Source organism: Melopsittacus undulatus, chromosome 4 (assembly GCF_012275295.1).
Source record: "Melopsittacus undulatus isolate bMelUnd1 chromosome 4, bMelUnd1.mat.Z, whole genome shotgun sequence".
Classification (NCBI taxonomy): Eukaryota; Metazoa; Chordata; class Aves; order Psittaciformes; family Psittaculidae; genus Melopsittacus; species Melopsittacus undulatus.
Window position 1 is genome coordinate 77,169,300 of NC_047530.1, and position 25,727 is coordinate 77,195,026.

Below are 25,727 nucleotides of genomic sequence, written 5' to 3' on the forward strand. Positions count from 1 at the left end.
AACTGTATTATGCTGGGCAGTTTTGATGGAAGATAATAATGGTGAGAATTGTTTTATTGTTGTTTTTGACCAGACACCACTGGCACACTCAGTTTTGCAAGACAAGATAGAGACTTGATTTTTACAAAGTGTTTATGCTACGTGTCCTTTTGTGAGTTCTTCATTCTTCTTACAACTAAACATCAACCTGTTTTCTCTACAGCGAGACATTTTTGTTGGCATTTTCTGACCTCAAAGAGTAGGTTTTTCTTTGTGTTTTTTTTGATACATTGTGTGGCATAATTCATTTTCTTCCATGCAAAGTAATTTTGCATGGTTACATTTTTATATTTATGCCAAATCCAAATAAAAATTTTAAGGGTGAAATTTACAAATATCTAAGAAATATCTGAGGTTTAAACACAGTGCAAGACCAATTCCTAAGGTATTTATATTTACAACTCTAGGGTATTCTAGTATAGGGAATGGCAAAGTGTGGTTTACTGTTTTAACATGATAGTAAGTTATAGATTCCTTTTTTTTTAGACACTCTATATATGTTCGTAGGCCTGTATTTAGAGAGTTCATAAAACAAAGATAGTTGTTAAGTCTTGGACCATGAAAGTCAGATAATGTGAACAGAAAAGATGAGTTTACCAGCATCTAATGAAACAGTAGAGAGAACAGAAGGTTTTGATTTAAGCAGTAGGCAAAAATTAATCTATTTATCTTAACTTCACTAAAGGCTAGAATTTTATAATCTGGTCTTTAGGGATGGAAATCTCTGAATTGTGTGATATGCAAAGTATACTGTTGCTTTATTGCATAAAGATGAAGCCCTGCTGGTGGTATCAGTAAAGATATTTTCACTGACATCCCAAAATATGAAAGCTTAAAGAAAAAAAAAACAGAAAAAAAAAATCATATTAAGACATATTCCTCTTTTGGTCTTTAGGTTCTTGTCAGTTCAACAAAGTTATGTGTCTGCATTACCCTCTTCAGCAAATAATTTTTATTCTCATTCAGTATGGCAGTCCTTAAGTACTATATATTCATTAGCTGATTAATTCCATTAATCTTCTGAGACAGTGGGGAAAATATTGGAACACTCCAGGCAAATCCAGTATCATTTACCTGTCCACTTCTTTTTGTCTCTCTCATCATTTGTCCTTTTTTTTTTAATAACTAGAAAGCCTGCAGAAAACTTGGGGGACAAGTAAGGTTTGCTGTTCCCTTAGTGGCCACTGATTTATCTGACCACCTTTAACCTTGTTTAAAAAAAATAAAATAAAAAAAAAAAATGCAAACGCATTTTCATGCTGTTCAATCCAGAAATGGTTAAGTTTAGAGCTGTTCGGTGGAAAATTACCCCGGTCTTGTAGAACTGTTATATTAGATGGGTTTTGGCTGAGGATGTGGTCTTTTCTCCCTTTAGCCTGGTGTGATTTTTATTTGAGGTAATTTTTGAATGCAAGATATCCAACTGCATTTAAGAATCTAGGTGGAATTTGCTCTTATGATCTAATTTTAGTATTATCAGTCCTATATCCTCTACATCTTTTACAGCTTTAGGAGGTAGATTCATGTTAGGCAAAACCTAATTTTAATTCAAGTCCCAATTCTGGTGGGTGCTCTTGGCCTGACCACCTAAAGAGCTGCATTCTGACTCCAGACTCATCCTAGCCCATGTCTGCCCAGAGCGATGTTTGGAGAATGATCCAAACCTTAGCTGTTTAGAAAAAAATTCCTCTACCTCTTTTTTCCTCTTCATCAGCCATTGTGCAACCTTCAGCATGGCTTTTCTACTTCTCTCCAGTGGCTATCAGATACATTACAATAGAAAAGATGAGTCCTGTGGCTTTGTTAATTATTTACAGCTGTGTAGCAAAGATGAGCAAGTGTCTGACACATGGAGAGCAGTGATCAGGAAAAAAATAGCCAAAGGGAAAGTGTTTGCTGGAGAACCATCTCAAATAGAGATCCTGACAGAGTCATTATAGTGGCAGTATGCAGTGTTCATGTTTTTAAACAAAAAGAAACATTTAAAGTTGTTATATAATATTAGATTTAGACTCTCTGCTGTTTGCATTTGTCTAGTGCTTACAAAAGCACACAAAGAGAAAAAGGCAAGCAACTGTAAAGCATCCTAAACCTAGTATCTGTATGCTGTGTTTTGCACCTGTGAATTCATTTGTATATATTATCAGTGCCAGTGCTAAAAGCCTATCAAAGGACTCTAGAAACTGGAGTGTGTAACCCTAGGAGGCATGTTAAGTTTTAGAAGTAGATAACCTTTTGAACTATTTTGTCTATTTTGTTCACAGTAACACACAAAATTGAAAACCATCCTTTGAAGTGATTTTCAGGGTGTTTGTGTTTGTTGGTTGGTTGTTTGTTTTTTAATTATGAATTTTTCACTGGCTGAATTATATATATCATCAAGTCTAACTGTTACCTAATCACTGCCAAGACCATCACTAAACCATGTGTCTAAGTGCCACATCTACACATCCTTTAAGTCCCTCCAGGGATGGTGACTACCGCTTCCTGGGCAGCCTGTTCCCATGCATGACAACCCTTTCTGTGAAGAAATATCCAGCCTAAACCTCCCGTGGCTCAACTTGAGGCCTTTTCCTTTTGTCCTATCACTTGTTACTTGGGAGAAGAGACTAATCTCCACCTCACTGCACCTTTCAGGTAGTTGTTGAGAGCGATAAAGTCTCTTCCCCTCAGCCTCTTTTCCTTTAGGCCTAACAACCTCAGTTACCTTGGCCACTCCTTTTAAGTCATGTTTCAGACCTTTCACCAGCTTCATTGCCCTTTTCTGGGTGTCTTCCAGCACCTCAGTGTCTGTCTTGTGAGTGGCCCAAAAGTGAACACAGTATTTAAGACACAGCCTCACCAGCGCTGAGTACAGGGGATGATCACTTCCCTAGTCCTGTTGGCTGTGCTGTTTCTGACACAAGCCAGGATGCTCTTGGCCTTCTTGGTTGCCTGGGCACAGGCTGGCTCATGTTCGGCCACTGTTGACTAACACCCCCAGGTCCTTTTCCAGCAGGCAGCTTTCCAGCAGCTCTTCCCTAAACCTGCAGCATTGCACGGCAGGGAGCGACCCAGGTGCAGGACCCAGCACTGAGCCTTGTTGAACCTCATACAGCTAGCCTCAGCCTGTCAGTCCGGCCTGTCCAGATCCTTCTGTTGGGCCTTCCTACCCTCAAGCAGGTCAACACTCCCACCCAACTTAGTGTTGTTTAACAGGCATACCAAGAGTGCAGCACTCTAAGCACAGACTGAGATCAGTACAAATCCTTGATTGGACTTGGGAAACTCTGGATTGAAGAGCTGTGTTTCTTCTTCCTATATAAAGCAAAATGAACTAAAGCCTGTTCTTGAAAAGGGATGTTTATGTCGACACTCCTCTGTTTATGGAGGAAGAGGAGAGATGAGACACTTGGTGCTAGACGTGTGAGGACTGTTAATCAGCACTGATGACTGATTTTCAGACTGATGACTCAAAGCCATCTTTTGATTTCTCAAGTTCTTAATTTTCTCTGTTGTTTCTGTTTGTTTCAGTGTTGCTTTCTATACTCTTTAGCCCATCTCTTACATTTGGTTAGAAGTTATGAGGGTGCACTATAACTATACTCATTCTTTTGCACCCTCACAAACCTGCTGTCTGCTACAGGCTTTATTCTTTATTGTGAAATACTATTTTGATGACAATGAGCATGTTGTCATAGTGTCTGTGAGGTCAGAGGTTACAGCTACTGTTCTGTTGCAGACAGTACAATATTTCGCCTGCTTTCCTTCTTTTTTCAGTTGTCCACATCCTACCATATGTGTTTATTATTCTCCTTCTTTCATGGATCAATGAATACCTGATCTAATTGAAGGTGACTTCAAATTTATATCCATTAGTAGTCTACGTGGTTGAATAATGCATATGAATAAAAGTAGCAATGAATAAGAGATTACTTATGATACATCAATCCTTATTAAATATGAAATAATTTCTTTGCATATATATAAATATCAGAGTAAAGATTTTTAGATAATTTCCATAAATTTATCCCCATCTTTCAAAGTCCTGATATTAAAAGTGTGCATCTAGTCTGTGTGAAAAATTACTTTTTAAAGCAATTCTGATACCATGGGATACCATGTGTATTTAGTTTGCACTTTACACATTAACCTCTAGCTATAGAAATTAATGTGTAGCATCCAGCCTCTTTGAAAGTTTTCATACATTTAACATAATAAATGTAAAAACCATTTGTGAGGATGATTTCTCACACTTTTAAAACTATATCAGATATTTTATGTTAGTCTTGTCTGAATGTGGCAGGTTCCTTCTTGTTGCCAAGAGCTACATTAGAGAATAAATACTAAGTTTTTTAATTAGTTCTGGAAGATTAAATATCCTGTACTACAGTCTGAGTCCACAGCAGAAATGGGGCATGGCAGTGCATAGGAGGCAAGCTAACAGAGAGAAAGAGGTCTCACAGTCTGTATTGCACATGTACTGTATTGTACCAGAATGGAGTATATTCACTTAAGTCAGTGTCTACCCAGAAAGTTCCTACAAGTTCTGTGGATTATTCTTTCTTAACTTTGGGCTTTTTTGTCTTATTTACAATCATGAATCAACTTCATTTGATAATACCACAGAGAAGACCATGGTAGATGCTGTACCAAAGCTTCTCTAGAGGAACATGTGCTGCCATCGGAACAGTAAAATACATTTCTTGACAACGCTGATATTTTCATCAGAATTACCAGTTTTGTCTGTTGGCCAGATTCCATCCACTGCATGTTGGTGCTTTAGTACCTGGAAAGGTGCAGAATACCTTTCAAGGGTTCCCACCTATGCATGCAAACAGAGTTGAATTTAAAAGCCGCTGAATCAGTGGAATAAGGTTTTGTTCAGGGTAGCTGCTCACTCTGGAGAAGGTTCATTCCATAAAGACACTTAAGAGAGCAAAATAGATCTGTAAGTCGCTGATGTACAACACAAATGAGAATTTTTGAAGGCATCCCATACTTCGCTTTGTTTCTTGTGGCTGAGGACAGTGCAGGATTAGAGCTGCTGGAAAATTGCTGGTCTTAAAGTAAATTGGGTGCAGTGATTTAAAAGGGATCTACTACATTTGGCTGCCTAATCTCATTTAAAAGTCTGACTACTTACCTGAGATGTTGCAAGATAAAGCACTTTTTAAAAACTTAGTTGAGAAAGACAATGGTGAAAAAATATATTCAGAAGTAGCAGCTTTGACGCTTTTTATAAACAATTGTCAAATATGAGCAGCTCTTGATAAATCTGCAAGAAGTATGTGTGGGGGGGGTGTTTTACCGTAACTTAGCAACTTTTTGTGAACCTTGAATTTGTGCTGAGCATTCCAATATGTCTTCTTTTGCCTGGCTATCTGCAAATATCTTTTATTCATACTTTGTAACTCCTCAGTAATCTTAGCACATGAGTTTATACTTTAATTTACATTCAATTTGGGGGAATGTTTCTAGAAGACGAAATGTACATAATGAAATAATGTTCATCCATAATTTTTTGCTAATAAGCACTTGCATGTTGCTTGTGATAACAAAACCCAGTGGAAATAATCAGCCTGTAGATTCTACTTTCACTCTCTTGTTTGAAATTAAGTGCATCATGATCTTGAAGTGGGACAGGTAGATTTTTGATTAAGCACAAACTCAAGACAGATACCATGACAAAAGCACATGCTAAAGTCTCTGCTAATTTTGATAGAGGCCTTTAATACTTACTCATGATGCTTCTTCAGTGGGAAACCACAGGTTGTGCTTGATAGATCCCATTGTCTCCCTCTGAAAGGTGTCAAAAGAAGTCTCTTAACTTTTCTCAACCCCCATTGAAGTAAGGGCACTTTCATTGAAGGGACTGCAGATAGATTCACTGTACCCTGCACAGCTATTGCGAAAACATGGTGCAGTTTTCTTCCATGTTTTCTCACATGCTGGGAAGGTGCAGTGAGCCTTGATACAGTGTGACTGCATCAGAAATGGCCATCCTGATCCTGACACCCCCCCGTAGGCAGACATGGTGGCTCATCCCTATGAAGGTGCACAACACCGCAGGCTGAGGCTGCCCCAGCCACCCACCAGCTGGTGTGGGATGCCCCTAACTGCCAAGCCCAGGGGGATCCCGCTGGTCCTGGCTCATCTTTCTGCAGCTAGGCTTTTTTACCATTTCTTGTTTAGCCATCAGACAGTTACACTGAGGAGAGTTGCATATTCTGCTTCCTGAGAATCTCTTGAGCTGCACAGCACTTCATAAGCAATGCTGCTTCCATCATCTCCACCCTCCAAGTGGTGTCCTGGTATGAGTGTTTGAAACATTGAGATGTTGTATTACCATAATTACAGACAGTAGTTTTGACAATTTTTCCACTAACTGGCAAGGCTGGGAATTATTGTGTATTTCTAAGGGAAGAAAAGACACCATCCGTCTTTTATATTCTTAGGATTCTTGCACTGATGTAAAATACACTGAGATTATTTTGAAGAAGAACACTTTTAAATTCCTTTTCCCAAAGTTCACTTGATAACACTGCCAGAAGTGGCTGTCTGCTAAAGGAAGAGGGAAGAGGAATAAACAAGATAAAAAGCCACTCATCTTTATTTGCATTAGATGTTTCAGAAAGTGCAGTTGCTGGGTATGATTCAGTGGGAAAAGCTGCTTCAAGGGTATCAGAGCATGAACCTTTGTTTAGCTTCATTTTTTGTTCAATGAAGGGGGTAGGAAGTGTCAGCAGGGAGGGCTTGGGACATGCTGCCTGGTTGTACTGCCTGTGGATGATTGAGACCTTTTGAAGCCATTTTGCAGACAAAGTAGGTCACAAGTCTTCTATAAGATAAGGCTTTTTTTTGACTGAGGTTCATCTTCCTTAATAAATCAAGTTGACTTCCAAACTATCATGCTAGTAAGGAAACAGAAAGTATGTATGAATTTATCTTAATCACATGAATCAGTTTATCTCTTTCAATCTTAAGCTTTCTGTTTTCACAAGTAATGCATAACATTTCTCTTGAAAACAAAACAATGTGAATAATACTTCTTGGAACATATTTCAGTTTTCCCCCATATGCAGTTCGCAATCAAAGAAATCTAATTTAGGAAGCTCCCTACTAGTATTTTAATTTAGAGAATATGTTTAAAATTGCAAGATGTTTGTGTCCTGAAGGAATCTTGTATTTTTAAAGCAAGAAGCATAAAATCAAAATTAAATCCCAAAATCTGTAGACAGGAGAATATCAGACTCAGTAGTCCTACTGAGATTTTAGATGTTAGTTAAAAGATTCATTCTTTTCACTCATTAAGTTTAGAGGATAAATATTTATGCTTATATATTTATGCTTATATATATTTTTGGTCACAGATCTCAGTTTTCTATTTGATAAAGAATGAATGCTGAAAGCCTTCTAGCAATCTTGGGTTTATATATAGGTAATACAGGTTTACATGCTTCACAGACCTAAGTTTTTTTAATTAATGTTCTCTTCTGTAGAAGAAAAGATATTTTTTTTAATTCCACATGCTCTATTCACAGTTGCTCTAACGCAGTAAACAAGCCAAGCTATAAATGGCAAACCAGAAAATGAGTTTGGTTTAGTAAAGTGTTAGGTGTATTTGAGTCCTGATGCAACTGAAATGGAAATCAAATTAAACCTACCTGCCACTGGCTCTCCAAAGCTGCTTTATTTATGTTCTTTGAAAGCTCAGTGGAGTTAAACCAGTTCTAGAAGAATGCTAGGCCCTGACAGAGGTTGTTGTAGGTAACTTTATGTGCTCCGAATGCTTCATGGGATAAAGTGTCCTACATCCAGGTAACAGAAAAGGGAGCAGAATACCTGAAGTCTGAGGAAAAAAAATAAAATGAAACCCTCAACACCCTTCCTAGTGGCCTCACAGCCTGGGAAGGGCATGGAGCCTCACTGCCCCCATGATGCAGCGGTCTCTGCCAGCACCAGGAGGTCACACCTGTCTCCTTTCTTATTGTGATTTTCATATCAAACATGTAGGATAGGTTTTAATCATCTCTCAAATTTCTGCTGTTAATATTCTCCTACATTTTACTGGAAAACAGGAAAAACTTATTATTTGTGAAGTGTTTTAATACCTCTACATTTACTTAGCAATTATTTAACCTAGAGCACATTCAGAACAGTTGCTTATTTTCTTTGTGTTCAAAAGATATTTAGACCCTTACCCTTAGCTTAGGAATGCAGTTTTCTTGAAAAAAAGGTATGTAGCACAAGGCCACAATAAAAAATATGTTTGTTTGGGGTTTTTTCCACCTGGAAGTATACAGACCGTTAAGGCAGAATGCATTCATCCCCATATACATTGCCTTTTTTATCCCTAGTATCAGTGTGCCCTGTTTCTGTTAATCAGTGGTACATGAAGGATGTATCTGGTGTCACTCCATCGATGCAAGGTGTGAAGCTGAAAAGGTCAGAGGTGAAAGGAAGAAGCTGCATTTTGTTCATGTCTTCCTGCACAGTAGATGCATGTTTTTTAGGGCACATGCTCTGCTTGGGGAAGGGAAACACCTACCCTGTGCCAATATGAGTTGCCTAAAAGAATACAGGCAAACACATTGTAAACCATGAAAACCATGAAAAACCACTGTAAGCCATGAAAAAATGGTATTTTGTTGTGCACACTCTAAATGGTGGGCAGCTTCCTGACAGCAGGGGGAATTTTTAATTTAAGGGTTTTTTTTAATTAGGACAAGTTTTGTAAGTTAGGATTTTTATTTAATGGGCTGTGCTAAAAACTACCTGTATTCATTATAGAAATCATAAACTCCCCTTTGAATCATAAAGCTCTCCCTTGAAATTAAATCATAAGCTCTCCTTTGCTTTGTCCTGCTGACATCAAGAGACAAGATTTGCCAAAGCTGAGTTTTCTTTAACAGGGAACTCCTAGCTACTGTGTATGGTTTCTGTCCTTTGCCTTAGAGTTAGTACCTCTAAGAAGGTGAAAGCATATTGCACTTGAGCACAGTGCATCCTAAGATATATTTCCCTTGAGAACTGTTACAGTCTGTTAGAGCTAAGCACAGATGCAAGGCTCCAACAAGAACAATTAAGGAGCTCTAAGTTTTTTCCTGAAAAATTTCAACTCCTTCAGTCTCTGTTTAGCTAATCATATAGTGTGTATAAATTATGATTCATCCTCTAAATGACCTAAACCCTTCAGACCTCTATATGATCTTTGCAGTGTACTAAAAATCTCAGTCTTTATCATGTGAAATTATGTTGTAGGGTTTTTATCAGTCATAGCCCTTTCTAAAGATAAAAGAGTACCTAAAATACTCCTGTACAGAGATAAGGGGACACAGATGATTGCAGCCAGAGTGGTATCCCAAAGGGAGCAATCTCAGCATCCTTATCTTCTCCCTAACACTCTGTACTGCACAGTTTCAGAGGAAGATTCTTGGCCTGGAGGAACAGTTTCTCTGACCTAATGCAGGCATAAATATGTAACATTTATGTGTAATTTCATAAATAGCTACAATTATGTCTACAGAACAGCAATGATTGAAAATAGTGGTACCTATTACTCTTGATGCGACTCTTGATATAATATGAAATTCACAAGGCAATTGAAAAATCTTTTGATTTTTTTAATGATAAAAAAAAAAGCTTAAGTTTAGACTCTGCAAAACATTTGTAGTTTGGGAAATTATCTTCTGGCCCATTGATTTCCTTTCAATTTGACTAATCATTTCTGATTATTTTAATTCTCCTAAATAAATTGATGATAATGCGCTAAAATCTGCAAAATGGACTAATACATAGGATATTGCCCTTAGCTTTTAAATGGAAATGCAATATTGAACTTTCTTTGCCTTGTTGTGGATACAAAAATATGTATAAGAAATTTTCTGTCTCTTTTTTAGGTCCTGAGGAAGCAGATTTTAAGTGTGCCCTGAATTACATTAGCTGCATCGGTACAAACAAATGTATTCACTTGTCCCAGCTCTGCAATGGTGTTTATGACTGTTCTGATGGGTATGATGAAGGAGTACATTGCCGGGGTGAGTAAATTTGCTGAGCAAAAAACGCTTTAACCCAAAATCTTCTACTTTGTTTTCTTTTCGAGTTCAAAGAGGACCAGCACCTTCTTCTTTTGGGAATGAATATACAGATATATATTTAAAAAAAACAAACCAAAACACAAAAGTGAATTGACGGAGGCGTATTTTAATATATATTTCAAGTTTATTTTACAACTACTCTTTGTGAAAAAAATGCAAAAAAAGCACATAAGGGTTTTCAGACTTTTTCATTAAATTACTAAGCATGTATGATGGAAATGGTTATACTGAAAGAAGGATGAGGAAGCTCTTTTTTTCAGGAGCAAGAGGTGATCAGCACCCTATTTGCAAGAATATTTTTTTTCTCTTTGTTTAAACAAAAAAAGCAAAAAAAAACGACTCAAAAATGCATCAGGTTTGCTCTGATCATTATTTTTTGTTGAGGACTTGCTTTTGGGGGATTTTATTCTAATAATCTACTATTTAAGAGTGCTGTTACCTAATTTTGGCAGTGAGAAGACTTGAATAGAAATTTGTGCAGGCCAACTTTTTTTTAATATCTTAGCTCTACTATTCCAAAGACTTACTAAGGTTTGCCTTGGGGATAGTTATAAGGCTGCCATATTAAGTCCAAATCTGGCATACCGTGAGTTAGTAACATTAGTTATTTTCAAGCTGGAATTAATCAATGTAATACTGCTGACTTCTCAAAGCCACAAATAGTTTTTTTTTATGTAACCAGGTGAGGATGCAGGCAGTCATAAAATATATGACAATACTTATTCACATAGATAGGAATCATATCTTTTCTTGAAGGCTCTACTTTTTAGTCCTTGTTCAGTGAGCTTTACACAAAATCAGAATTTGTGTCAGGACATTGATTTTGGCACAGGACCCAGCATGCAAACCCCCCAGAAAGTTAAATTGGCCAAAGTAGAAGTTGGCCCATACTGAAGTTTTCTGAAGTTGCAGGTGAGTGTATTTTAGACAGCATCATTGATTTATTAAGTGCTATTTATGTGTATTCTTCAACACTCACATATTTGTATGAATTGCTCTAGATTAAATGGCAGAGGATTAAGAACTTCCAGTGCTGAATAGTTATTGCATTATAACTCTCTTGTATGTTTAATGCATTTTAACCCTTTGAATTAAGAGATTAATTGAATCAGAAAAAAATAACACTAAAAATAAAATCCTATATTAATGTAAAATAGTTATGTTTGATTTTCATATGTAGCTTTTCATATATGTAGCCTGTACTCTGGAACATGATAGCACAGTATAATTCCTAATCATTATTCATGCCCTTTTGATTTATGCTCAAATACAAAGTTCATGTTGATTCGCACTCCTTTACTATCATACATGAATATGAAAACTTCCCAATGGTAAAATTAATGTCTGCTCTAATAAACTACCATAGAATTTAGTAAAATATACTAAACAAATGTCTGGTCTAAACCACACAGGACACATAGATAATGAAATTCTTTTATTATATTTTATTAAGAATTTAAGGTTGTCTCTGAGCAACTCATCTAGTAAGTGGTTAACAACTTGGTAATATTAGGTTTTTTAGCAGTTATGTATTTTGACTTTCTTATAAGAGACAGTTCTTGAAATCACTAATGGAAACATTTCTATCAACAAAACCAAAGAATATAGGAAACAACATTTTTTCATTATGTTCATGTAGTTTGATATTAACACTTGGCACTGATGTTCTATTATGGTAAATTCCTATGTATTAGGCATTTGGTATGAATGCAGTAGTAATTATTCTCTCTCTGTATATGTCTATATATCAGAACAATGCATGGATTGAGTCATTCTGTTGTACTATGTCCTGAAGACACAAGTCATGTTTAGGTATCTGTATGGCCAAGAGCTGCAAAGTTGCTTCAGAAACCTAGCCAAATAGTTAGCTTTTTCTTGATATTAGTAACAAAACTAGCATTTTAAATGTGTACCTCCTTAATTAACATTGTTCATAGGAAATTTCTGATTGACAATAATAAGAGTTTTAAATATTTAATAGCAAACATGTCAGTTGATTACAGAGCTGACTATATTAAAACAAGCTATCACTAGCGTCACTGATGGTGCTGTGTAAATAAGTCACGGTCTGTACACCAGGAAAATAAGTTATAATATGAAGGGAAGTGGGGGGAGAGGGGTGACCATGGCAAAGACTATTTCAGTGTACAGGTCACAACCCCACAGGGGTGAAAGCTTCTAATAACGCTGAAGAACTAATGGACTATATGCATTCAGTAACTGGAGTTAGACTAATTTCTTTCTCTAAATTTAACACTTATGTTAGTTCATTACATTATGATCTTTTAGAGATATATTCAGGCTTGCACCTTTCCTGATCGTATCTTCAGTGTGAAGTGATAATCTATGTGAAATTTCAAGGAAATAGTAGTAAATACAATGACATTCCTGTCTCATTGTCTTTTATTTCAGGAACATAAGCATTTTTGCTGGTGAATGTAATGCATAAATTTAGGAGGGGTTGTGGCAATATGAAATAAAAAATGTTTTATTATGTATAGATATTTCACATTACGTGTTTCAGTGTCCTTCAGAAGAGAAGGGGTGTGTAGTTCATGGAAACTCACAGCATATAATAGTGATAAGACATCTGTATTTGGTAATTTTGGATTCTTTATATTTTTTTGACTACTTAAATAATACTTTAAAGAGGCTGAATAAGCAAGGTATCAATGTATATACTAACTCCTCCTAGAAATCTTTGGCTGGGGCTGGTCAGCTTTCCAAGATTTATTAGATTATATCACTAGGATCCAATACTGCTGAATGGAGGAGTTAGTACCCACTGGTATTTGGAGTATTAATAAGGCTCAGGTAGTATTTACCAATGCCAAAATTAGATTAAAGCTTGAGTAGTTCTAGTAGAAGACAGATCTGGAGTTGCTCTTGATAGTTAACCTTCTTTCTTTAACACTGTTCTTCAGGTTTTTGTTGAGAGTCAGGTCTTTATTTCAGTTACATTTTCAGCCACTTTTAAAACTCATTCATGCAATAAGCTGAGAAGTCTTCTTTCACAGAGAATCATCAAATTATTGCAAGCCGAACTACTTAGCTCTGAGTTTTTCCTTCCCACAGCTCATCCCAGTCCTGTATTGGCAAGCCCTCCATGAGCTCACCAGGAGCATCATCAGTATGGGACTGAGACTAGGTCAGGTAAAGCACATGTCATGTGCTGCAGCCTGCTCTAGCTTCTGATTTTGTGGTCTTTTGAAGGTTAATATACCTATTTTTATTTATTCTAAAGTTTTTAGGAACAGCTTAGACAAATATCCATCACAGATTAGGTTGAGTAACCTGGCCTTGCGTTATGTGAAGGATTAGATACATATTTATGATGACTTCATGAGAATGACAGCCATATTCCCATGTTTTTTTATAAGGCTGCAGAGGTGATTTGTACAATTTTATAAATAAGTACTTTATATATATATATATATATATATATACACGGGGAAAAAAAAAAGAAGGTAACATGCCAAAATTACATTTTGGTCTGTCTCTGAGTTAGAGCTATTGAAAACTGAAACTTTCACAGAATATAAAGATTTTCTTCTTCTAAACAACAACTTGAGGGATAAGTAATTATTAATATCTGCAGGAATGGTTATACTAATTCTGGATATTCCAGCCATAAAAATACTAAATAGTGAAAAAAAACAAAAAAATGCTAGAGCAAATACTTTGCATGTCTTTGCCTTATGCCAATTTATCAATGGAACCATTACAGAGAAGCAAAACTGACAAAGAATTAAGAGGCCAAAGTAAGAGCCCAGTGAAGGCATGAATCACACACTGATGCCCTGACTTTCAACTGAAGTGTATTTTGCATTATACTGCAGTACCCATTGCATTTCTATGGACAGTGGGAATACCGTAGCAAGTTTATCTATCCTATTTGACAAAAAATAGTAGTATCTTTAGCAGTCTGCATGTATACATTTCCAGTGCACACATTCACCATAAAGTACATTGGGATCTTATTAGTTTACTGTCACAGCCCTGACATGGACTATGCTTCTTTCGTTTAAGGATAGCCAAACCAAGGCTTTGGGAAGGGGAAAGCAGGAGTGTTGTAGGGATTCCCTAGAAGTCTATTTGCACTAAAACCCTGAAGTGCAAAGTTGAGCAGGTTCTTGAGGATGCTTTCTGTCATTTTAGTCACTGTTACTGATTAGCTACCAATAGTATCTGACCAGTATCCTGGCTCTGTGACATTCAGGAGTCACTGAACCAGGGCTTGGCAGAGCTCAGGATATTGCTTTTCCTGGCTCTGCATCACAACAACCCCCCGCTGAAGACAGGGTTGTATGAAAATGAGGCTGTATCTATTCGCATCTGAAATACTGATTATTCAGGTAGCTTTTACCACCTCATATTGAAAGTCATTGCAATAGCAACACTGCAACACCTGATAAAGGCCCTTGCTATTTGGAGAGTCACCATACATAATTGCCTGAATGTCTATCTGTCTGCCTAGCTAGTCCCGTGGACAAGATAAACCTGGGCATACAGGATAAATTTGTATTGCCTTAAGACCAAATGTCTTATGAAAATAAATTAAAATTTTTTGTTTGACGTATTAACTGGATGTAACCCAACATAACTTAGTATGTTAATTAGGAAAATCTAGGAGAGATCACAGAGGTTAAGATACTTTCTTTTTTAATTAAAACTTTATTTTTGACTGAACATAACAGATCTCATAGAATCTTTCCATGTCTTCATATTATTTGGATACTTTTATTCTGTGATCTGAACCATAATCTCTAGTCAATAAAATAGACAACGGCAAACTCTGGGTCAGTTAGTATTAGAAAACTGCAGAACACACATGCAGAAGATCTGACTGAAAAGAATGTTTGTAGTAGCTTACAGAGTATTATTTTTCTGCTTAGGCTTTTTGAATGAATTGTTATCATAAGACAACAATAAATGCCGCTATTACTGAATCATGTTTTTGTTCTGGCATTTCTACAGCTGGAAATTTCTACACTGGGAAATTTTAAGTAGTGTTTACCAGGGGAAAATACAAATTTCAGAATTTTATGGAAAAATCAGGCCTTTCAAGAATGAAGCAAAATTATAAAATGAAGTTATGGAGCTTCATATAGATTTTTTCTTTTCTTTCTTATGGAGTTGTGTAAGAAGGTAACAAAAAAAACCTAAATTAGTCTAGAATTATAAATGTTCCCACCATTTTCTAGTGAAACTATTTCTAGAAGGAGTACAAAGGATTTCCCTGTAAACTCATTTGGTTTACTCTGACAAGCTTTAAATTCAGTCATCCTTTAAGAATGTGATATACAAAGCATCATATCAGGTTGCTGAATCCTTAAACCTCCAAGAAATCTCACCATGCTGCTGATGTACCAGTGAGGCTGCTAAAACCATCATGTAGCATTCAGAATTATTTCCTTTGCATCTGCTCTGGGTTCTGCATCAACTCTTCTGTTTAGTGTAGGCACTAAAATAAGCTGATTGTAGGTATTTTTGCTTTGGAATAGGAGTGCTAGTAAGTAACTACATTTGTCTGGGCAAAGGATTATTTTGTATTTTTCTGTTTCATTGCATCTTCTTTTTATTTCACCATCCAAATATCCAATTTCTTGTGTAATACTCTCCCATCTTTTTGCCTTAATAGGACATGATGTGGATCACTGAAATTAGCAAGGTCATTTAGTCTATTCCGCTGTCAAAACAAAGAAGTCATGGACATGGTGATTTAATAACTTTCTGTCAGAAAATCTTACCACAGCAAAACAAATTAAGGGTGGTTAGCACAGTGATAGAGTCATAGAAGACATTAGAGTGATTTGATTTCATCCCACCTTCTATGGGCTGTTACTAAAGAGATTTTTTAGGGCAGAATATACAAATGAACACCGTTTTTAAGGTATTAGTATTGCCTACATGGCAAAGCAAGTGTAGGATTTAAATATTTGACCATATTGATAATAATATACAATAACACATCATTATGTAGTACATATCGTGTATATTGTTGTGCTTTTGTCCACTGAAGGTGTGATGTATGTCTTCTCCCAGTAAGTATTTCCATTTCAAGTTGCAGTATTCATTTGCTTGAGAGAAAATGTTGGATACTGTTCCTTACTGGCAGAATTAAGTGTTGGTCAGGTACGTCCCTGAATACAAGTACTGATAAGTCTGCCTATTTAGCATGCATGTTTTAAATATTTATACTTTCTTCAATGTCATGGAAACCATGTTTACAACAGAAATAGCATATTTACATGCAGTGTTGAATGGTGGGACTGTGTAGTTCTTTTTAATCTTTATGAGAGAGAGGAGTAAATATTATAAGTCAGATATTTCAGTTTTTCTGTGATCCTCTTGCCTCATAAAATGTGCAAAATGTAGTAGAATGTTAATGTGTCGTATTTTAAACATGATCACGGTAGTTAAGAGGGCCAGTTAGTGATGGCAGTAGTTAACTGGCTCAGGTTTAGGGCTACATAAACCTGATGAAAACAGCTACAGTCAGTGTTGAAGGGTATGTGATGGAATGATCTGAGAAAGCTTTGTTCTACTTTCCAGGGATTTCAGTTAAATGGTATTTATTGTTTCCTGCTGCTGTTGTTGCCTGCTCTTACTGTTTTGATGCTGCCCTCTATAGACAGAAGAAAACAAACATTTAAATTCTTTCTATGAGCATCCCCTTTTCTGTTTTATTCAGTATTTTTTGCCATCTTTATGTTGTGTATAGTTATCTTATTATTTTTCCCTGTTGGAGCTAATCAAACTCTTTAGCGAATTATCTTACATGAGAAATGTAGGATACTTTTTATACAAATAAATTTCAAAGTATTTTTCTGAAGATAAATACTCTGGGTATAATCTCAATATCAGGAGTTCCAGTCACATGACAAAAAGCCCAACACTTGTAAACTCACCCTGCAAGCAAGAGTTGTAGTGGCTGCTTGGGTCCCATTAGTTCACATCACAGAGTATATCTTACCTGCATTTTCAGTATATACATGTCAGAGACAGCTTTTCAGGGAGGAGAAACCAGGGGCTGACACCAGATGTTTATGAAACATTAGTAACCTTGAGACATAGGGAGCACATGGTTTTTGTTTGTTTTTTTTTAATCTAGCTATTGTCACCAATATTTGGGGTGCAGGGGATACATTAGACACTGAAATCTTATTTAGAAGAAGTAATGAGCTATTTTTTCAGTTTCTTTTTAAGTATTTTTTCTTTTTCAGAATTTACAGGAACTTTATACTTTACATCTATAGAATAGCAATTAATATTTCTTACATTAACTAATAGTAAAATTACATCTGATGAGGAAAAAATGTGTCTGAGTCACCTGTCCTTCAGTAAAATATGTGATTATTAAATTTCCATGTCTCTTACTCCAGTGACATTATTTGCCTGTTCATTGCTTGTATCAACAGAGTTTTAAAATAACTGGGCAACCTGATGTATGAAGTGAGGAAGAAAATTAAGTGAAACTCACATGCTGAAAAACATGGTGTTGGTCCTTCTAAAGCTGTTTGTAAAGTCGACCTGAATTTACAGAATGGGATCAAATTAAAGACAGAAAAGAGCAAATTCTGGGGCTAGCATCACATAATTTATCAGAAATGCAGTTGTCAGTTTTCTGCCTCAGGAGTCCTCAGCCACGCTAAATTATGAAACTCGGTTTCAAGTTCTTTCACTCTCTGCCTGAAGGAACTTGACTTCCCAGCTCCTTATCTTCCCAAGGTGAATAAACAAATAAGAAAACTACAAGATGTTCTATGTGGGGGGTGCTTTTGTTCCTCATGCACTCTTTGTGGAATGAACAGTTAAACATTTATTGTAGCAAATACTTGAAGTTCCAGTGTGTTCATTTGAATTCTCATGGCAAAGAGTCATTTCTGGCCTCCCACTTGTTTCCATCTCAGCAATTAGTCGGCATTCATAACCAAAGAGGGTTAATTCTGGAAGTCCCACCTGGAACACATATGCCTTTATACAGCATCCACTTTCCTGACTATTTACATACACTGTATTTTGCCTTTTCACACAGTACAGATTATAGCTGAAAAGAACTCACATTTTTTCCTTTAGACAAGAACTTTAATTTCTTACTGCACCCCAGTTCTTGCATTTTGCAATTTTGAGCTCATGAAACTGTATAATGAAAAGTCAGTACTTTTCAAATTGTGTAATACAGTTTAAAAATTAAAGTTGCCATAATTTCTTAGACTATGATAAACAAGATGTCACCAGTTTTAAGTGAGATTGATATTTAGTGGTGTGAAGAAGTTCACTTTGACAATGTGAGAAATAACTCTTGGTCTTCCACTAGGAAGGAAGAGTATGCACAGAGCATACAAAAACTGGTTTTCAGAATTCATTATATCCTCTCTGGAAGATTTCAGTAATCTTTTCTCCACAAAAATCTGTGTCAGGAAAATGTAACTTATTCTATAAATCGCAGGAGTAATGCCTGGAATTTGAGGTGTCTGTGAAATGTACACATTAAAATACTTTGATGTGAGATGGAAAGAGTTAAAAGTTGTGGGATAAAGAAAATAAAAAGTGTTACTTTTGTGTTAATAAAAGTACAGGAAGTAAAAGGCAAGTCAAAAGAATCACTGGAAGCAATCAAGTAAGAACAGGTTGCCCAAAGTGGTAGATTCTCCACGCGGACAGTGTTCAAGGCCAGGTTGGATAGGACCTTGGGAGACATGGCCTAGCGTGAGGCATTCCTCCCCTTGGCAGGGGGCTTGGAACTAGATGATCTTAACGTCCTTAACAACCTTAACTATTCTCTGATTCTAAAAAAAAAAAAAACAACAAACTGGGGACAATGCTGGGAGCAGTCAAAAACAAGGTTCAGTAAAATCATTTATATGAGTACTAATAAAACAGACCTATTTTAAGTCAATACTCTCTGTTTGGAAATACATGCGTCAAAGAGTAGGAACATGTTCCCACTGCACTGATTCATATAATAAAATAAGACTTTGCCAGGAGACTCTCTAACCTAAGAATATTTTATCTTCCTGTACATATGCAGCAGTATCAATCTGTGGCTCAGCAGCATTTCTTTGTGGTTGTTACGCCATCTGCCTATGTGCCTCTGATTATTGGTACTTGTCCTTTGGAACATCATAGATCTTACCATAGCTGCTCCATACACCACTTGTCTAGCATAGTGCACAACATATGTTTTAAATAGTCAAAAGTTATGATTTGTCATCATGTTCTTACAGGTATTGAATGGAAGAAACTACTTACTTCCATACTATATTCTACCAACTTCCATTCCTTGAACTCTGGAGAGAGAAAAATTCACCTGAATTCCAAACTGTAAAGTTCAGAAAATTTTCAGATGACTTCATATGATAGTGACATATGCTTCAGTCCTGTTGCTAAATAAATATAATAGAGTTGTAATGAATGTGAATCACATATAATCTATAGCTTGCATAGAGAATAGACAGATTAATAATTTCTAATAATACTATTTTTTAAACCAAACACATTATGCCAAGAAAATATAGACCTAATTTACTGCTCTCTGTGTAGATAATGTTCTCCCTGGTTAAGTTCATTAACAACCTCTTCAAGCATGAAAACTCTTGTTAAAAAAAAAAAAATTGAAAAAGCAGTGTGCATTAATCGAAAAATAAATTAGGATGAGACCTGAATCCTACTGGAATTAATGGCAACATTTCCATAATCTTAGGCTTCTATACTGGGCATATCCAAACCAAAAAATGAGCTTATTTTTTTTTTTTTTTCAATCACTTCTATTCAGGAGCTGTTTAAGCATTTACATATGCAAAAGGATTTATTTTTTTTAGGTTTTTTTTTTTTTTTAATGCTACATCTGGAGAAGGATGAAGAATATGAAGATCAGGATGTGAATGTGACCTGTTCTGTGCAAAGCAATAGTGTTTTCTGGCATAGAACTGTTGAATAAGGCTGCTATTGCTGTATTGGCTGCTCTCTGAGTTCCCTTTTTAACTGTGGAATATTGTGGCAGAACATATCCTATGAAGTCAAACTATCTGATACTATGTTTATCATGTTTCTAAAATACGTTCTGTCTATCCAGTCATTCTAAAAATCCATTTAAAGGTACCAAAGTATTAAAAATGCTGTTTGGAAGATTATGGGAAAATGGACCATCGTCAGCCCTCCCATTTTTCAAAGAAAGTGATGACCACAGATATTAAAGAGGAGGAATTAACAGCAGAACAGGTTATGATTCCAAACACAGATTTATCCAATGCACAGTGGCACTTTTCTGCCCTCATCATGATGCAGCTTGTTTTCCACACTTATGTGAGATGATGTCTTGTTCCCACAACAAGATCAACCAAAGAGAAAATTTATCTATTTTAAAAGACTCAATTGTAGTAGTTTAAGCCTCAGGCACATCTCTCTGCCTTTTCTATAGAAGCTCGGTATACTCACTTATTAAGAACTATATATGGTCTCATAAACAAATGCACTTTTTAATTATCAGCAGGCAATTCAATTTGTTGCTGTCTGAGGTACTTTTTGTTTTCTAATGGTCATTGATATTTGATAGCCTCTTTCAAAATTATGCATCAGATATAGAACCTACCACTTGTTTAATTTTTTCCCTCTTTTACTGATGTGCATCTCCTAGAATTTTGGCAGAAGTGAATCCAGCTACATATTGAAAAGGCAGCTTTTTGTTTCAGATGATGTATAAAGGTGATGGGATCCCAGCCAAAGCTTGCTGACCCCCAGAGGATCTTTTTGGAGTAGGGACACTGGAGCTGTGACCTATGTACTCTTGTCAAAGCAGGTGTATATGACAGGCAATGTCCTCTGCTGAAGGACAGGAGCTGCTGGTGGCTCTGCCCCCTTTTTGTGGGACCTCTGCTTAGTCAGAAAATATTCCTTTCAGATTTTATTTCCTTCTCTTAAGGTAAAACTCTGGTATTGAAGGAATAATCTCAATCTTTTTATTAAATTTGAACATGCTAATAAGGTGCTGCCATGGCATGCTGCCTCAGTGTTACTCTAAGACAGTTTCAGCAACTGCCCCAAAAGAATAGTTTGTTCCCTGGGCTGGTTGTGTCTTAATTTCTATAAACATTTGTTTAGTTGTATTCTTTGATATTGACTCATACAGTTTATTTATTAAAACCAAACTTTTTCATTTAATGAGCATTCAAATTTTGATTTACTTGCCAAACTAAATTCTTGAACAAAAATAAAATCAATGTGAAGTCACATTTATTTTGTATTTTGAAATATTTATGGTAAAACAGTTCTATCTAGGATCAAGGCATTGTAGAAAGTGACATAGACTGACAGATTAAAAAAAGAATTCACAATTCAGAAGTAGGAAAACAGTTGTTTTTTAGGAAATTTGAGATGTTTACTTCATTAAAGAACAAAGTGTAGAAGACTAGCAGAAAACATTTAGGTGCAGGTATTTCTTAGCTTTCTACAGGAAAAGCATCAATATAGTTTTAAATTTTCAAACTAACTGCACATTGGGGCATCAAGAAGATAAAACAGGATGGGAATAAGTTCTGTTCTACAAATTTTTCTGTAAAATGTGCGGTTACATAAAACCAAAACTGTTCAAACATCCTGACTACTGGCATTTAAAGTACATTGTAATTAAAAATACTTCTGTGAAGTGCAGCTGTTCTGCTTTCTGCCATGAATTGATGTTCATAATTTACATTAAAAATAATCAGAGAATTACTCACAAATTTAAATGGACATAGTGTGGAGCCCATACTCCTGCTTTCTGGTAACTTGAATTTCTTATGATGTATAAAAAAGTAATGTGCTATACTAGTCCTCCAGGAAAAAGAAGGTTTGCTTCCTCCCCTTAATGTGGGAGCTAGATGTTTTGATTTTTAGAGAGACAAGAAAACAAACCCAAACTGAATTCATGTCGCTCATAATGTCTGATATTAGAGGCACGGATAAAGCACAGTGATCTTCAAACTGTAATTTCCCCTCTTGAGCTTAATGGAAAAATGCTTTAAATAGCAACATACCTTTTAGTGACACGATGTGTATTATTTTTTAGATGAAGTAAAATGGGGATCATGGATGCTTCCTCTACTACTGAAAAGGTTACTGGTTTCTGCGTATGTGTCCTATTTGGAGGGTTGTAAAGGACAACTAGATGAAAGATAAAAAGATACCCTTACGTGATCCCCACAGAAAATCAGGCTTTGTATTATTTGAAAACTTTTTGTTTTGAAGTCCACCATTATGTGCCAGGTTAGTTGATGCTATCTTGAAACCGTTGTAAAAACATGAATCATTCTAGTACTAATGCTATTAAATTTGTAGGATGTAAAAAGTATTGAATATTTCCTTTTAAATGCAGAGATTCACAGTCTCATTATTTACATCACTTAAAAAAATCATACATTACATTTAACATTCTGCCAATCCAGGAAATGTTTCCCTCCTGATGACAAAACAGTCTGCAGCTGGGAAGAGCCATTTGCAAAATGCCTCGTATTTTCATAGAATCCTAGAATGGGTTTGGGTTGGAAGGGACCTTAAAGGTCATCTAGCTCCAAATCCCCTGACATGGGCAAGGACAGCTTCCAGTAGACCAGGCTGCTCAAAGACCCATCCAGCCTGGCCTTGAACACTTCATCCAAGGATGAAGCAGCCACAGCTTTTCTAGGCAACCTGTGCCAGTGTCTCGCCATTCTCACACTAAAGAACTTCTTCCTTATATGCAATCTAAATCTACTCTCTTTCAGTTTAAAGTTTTTTCCCCTTGTCCTATCCCTACCTGCCCTTGTAAAAGGTCCCTCTCCAGTGTTCTTGTAGGCCTCTTTAGGTACTGGGAGGCTAAGACTCATAACAGAGTCAGAAAGAACCCATGCTACATACCTAAGGATATGCATAATATATAAGATACAACCTTAAAGATGTACATAAATCATATACAAGATCCCACTATGTAGCAGGAAAGATCTGTGTGTAATGAGAATTCACATAGAGCTGCCCAGCAACTGGGCTATGTTGGACCCCAGCTCTATATAGGTTTGTGTTTACCCTGATGCACATATAAAAGGAACCACAGTGCTTTCAAAGTATTTAGCCCTCCAGTAGTTGTGTAAGGAAAGTCTCTTGGTTTTAATAAAGCTGCTATTAGTGTTCACCAGAGGATCCAGGAAGCCCTTTTCAATATGTGGAGTATAAATAAAAGTAGAAATTGCTGTTGGCTTGTGTTAGCACTAGTTACAATCATCTTCCAAGTAAAAAGTAATGTGAATGAAATACAATTCTTGTTAACAGATACATCTGCAGGCCTTTACTTCTGACTTCAGCTGTGAAAGTGCTTCTCATATCTTTCTTGTTCCCCTAATGAAGGCACAGCTGTGCATTTAGGGACTTGACAAAGAGTGTGATTAAGAATTCTAGACTTCCAAAATAATTTATCTGCCTTCAAAAAGGGTTGTTGTTAGCAACTAATTCTTGGTGAGATTTTTTTATTGTCTTGTTTTTTTGTGGGCATTTTTGGTAGTAGAAGCACAGAAAAATTGTAGCAGCTTAGTAAAACTTTCTGTCTTACAGCATTTATATGGTGTTTCAATTTGATTTTGAGGTCTGGAAGAGCAAGTCACAGACTTCCATAAAATCGGAAAACATTTGGTTCAAATAGAGATTACTGGAGTTTCTTGGGTTTTGGTTGTTTGAGTTTTTTGTTTGTTTTGCCATTTCTTATTCATTGCTACAAGTTGTACTGCTTTTGGATTGTCACTGCTGCCTCCTGTGGGACACATTTTTGGGGCTAGCAGAATGACAGCTGTGAGTGGGAGATCTAAACAAGAGAAAAAGAACAGCCTTTAACTATGCTTGTTCTTTCCTAGTTTGAACACATACCTGACAGATTTTTCTTATAGTCATACCCTACTCCCAAACAAGGGAAAAGGTGAGTATGCAACCAGAGGCTCACCAAGTTTCCCTTACATTCTCATCCTTGGTACTAGTGTTTACCTGAGGGACAGGTGGACTCTACTCAGCCATCCCATGCTGCTTAGGTGCAGAGATACTACTGTGCTGCAGTCTTTTTTAGCTGTAATACATGCTCTATTTTGAATTTCTGTTCAAGGACTTGCCTTTCTGTGTGGAAGGATTATTATTGTAGATGGGAAGTCAATTTGGGCTATGTAAAATATGTCAGAGATGTCCAAGGAGCTGACAATGCTGATGTTCAGCTACTGATCATTGCCTCTCATTCTGGGAAGTCCTGTCATACCTCAAAGTTTGACCATAAATCAAGCTTGCATATTTGTAATTCTGCTCTTTTGGAAACTGCGATCAGAACAAACTTTAGTGTTAGTAGTAAGGTAATAATTAGGATATTATAGATTCTATTGCAGTTATACTATATGTGTTTCTAAAGACATAATAATTTACGGACTTAGTGCAAGTAGATGCTGGAATTCAGCAGTTGTTCTGAGGCACAGCATGAGCACTTACTCAACTTTTATTTAGATTTTTCTCAGGTGAGCTACCAGTGAGCAAGACTCTTACCTAGGTTGTTTGGCACAATAAGTGTTTTTTCTGAACATAACAAATATGGAATTTTTTTATTGGTGACAATTTATTGCCAACTTTGTGGAGGAAGGCATTTACATCTGAATGTTAAAAATTACATTTTGGAGTGCAAAAATGAGTGTGTGAAAACAATAACATGGTAATTGTGTTTTTTCCTTCTTAATAGACATTAACAAACAACTTGCAGAGTTTTTAAGGAAAAGCTAATTAAATTGGTTTAAATTCTGCTACATACAAAAGACAAATATTTGTAAATTAAAAATTAAACATGAATTTTAAAACCAAGTTGGCATTAGCTTTTAAATAAAATGTCACAACCCTGCCTTATTAAATATGAAGAATATAGGCTTTCTTGTTTTTTTCTCATGCTGATGCGTTTTAAGGAGAGGGTTGCAGAAATCTTCAATAAGTTCATGCTATACACAGACATGCATAGTTTTGAGAAAATTTTAGAATTAAAATCTAGAATTTTGGAAAGATAGAATTTACTAATTGTTACAAAGATTTGAATTATCATTGGAAATTGCTATTGCTTTTTAAAAACTATTTTAAGATTCCCTGTATTGGGATCAGAGGTGCCTTTTCTCTATCATATTTTCATGGTGACTCTTCTTTTCAATGCTACTTGCAAAGCACAATTAGTTGATGAACCTGGGAGAATGTGAAGGTGGTGCTGAGATGTATGAGACCAGGCAGGAAAACCCCCAAGGGTGAAGAAGAGCGCTGTGCTTCCTGAAATAAGAGTCCCAGTGGGGAATCCTTTTCCTGGTGCATCGTTATTCTTTCTGGGGTGTCTCCTTGTTTACTCTGGACAGACCATTCAGCAGCCAGGAAATAACCGATGATGCTGAGATATGGGTATGACTGGTAGGAACCTTCGAAACCACATTTAATGTTACCTGAAATAAAGAGCTGTGCCATTGTAAAGAAGCTTACTAATTCTTTTACTTCAGTCATATATATTCTTTTTAAAGAGATGTGTGTCACATCTGCAATGTATTTTACTTTTAGAATATAGTGGTAAAATTTCTCTAGTCTCCTCAGAAAGTCATATAAAGA

At 36.2% G+C, this 25,727-nt stretch overlaps 1 protein-coding gene across 1 annotated transcript in view; it reads left to right on the plus strand.

Moving 5' to 3' along the window:
- The window catches only part of LRP1B (LDL receptor related protein 1B), a 565,080-nt gene that overhangs the window by 106,325 nt on the left and 433,028 nt on the right, over positions 1 to 25,727 (plus strand). Inside the window, exon 3 of the mRNA XM_034061327.1 lies at positions 9,921 to 10,058. Coding sequence (XP_033917218.1) covers positions 9,921 to 10,058 — 138 coding nt within the window. The remainder of the gene's footprint in view (positions 1 to 9,920; positions 10,059 to 25,727) is intronic.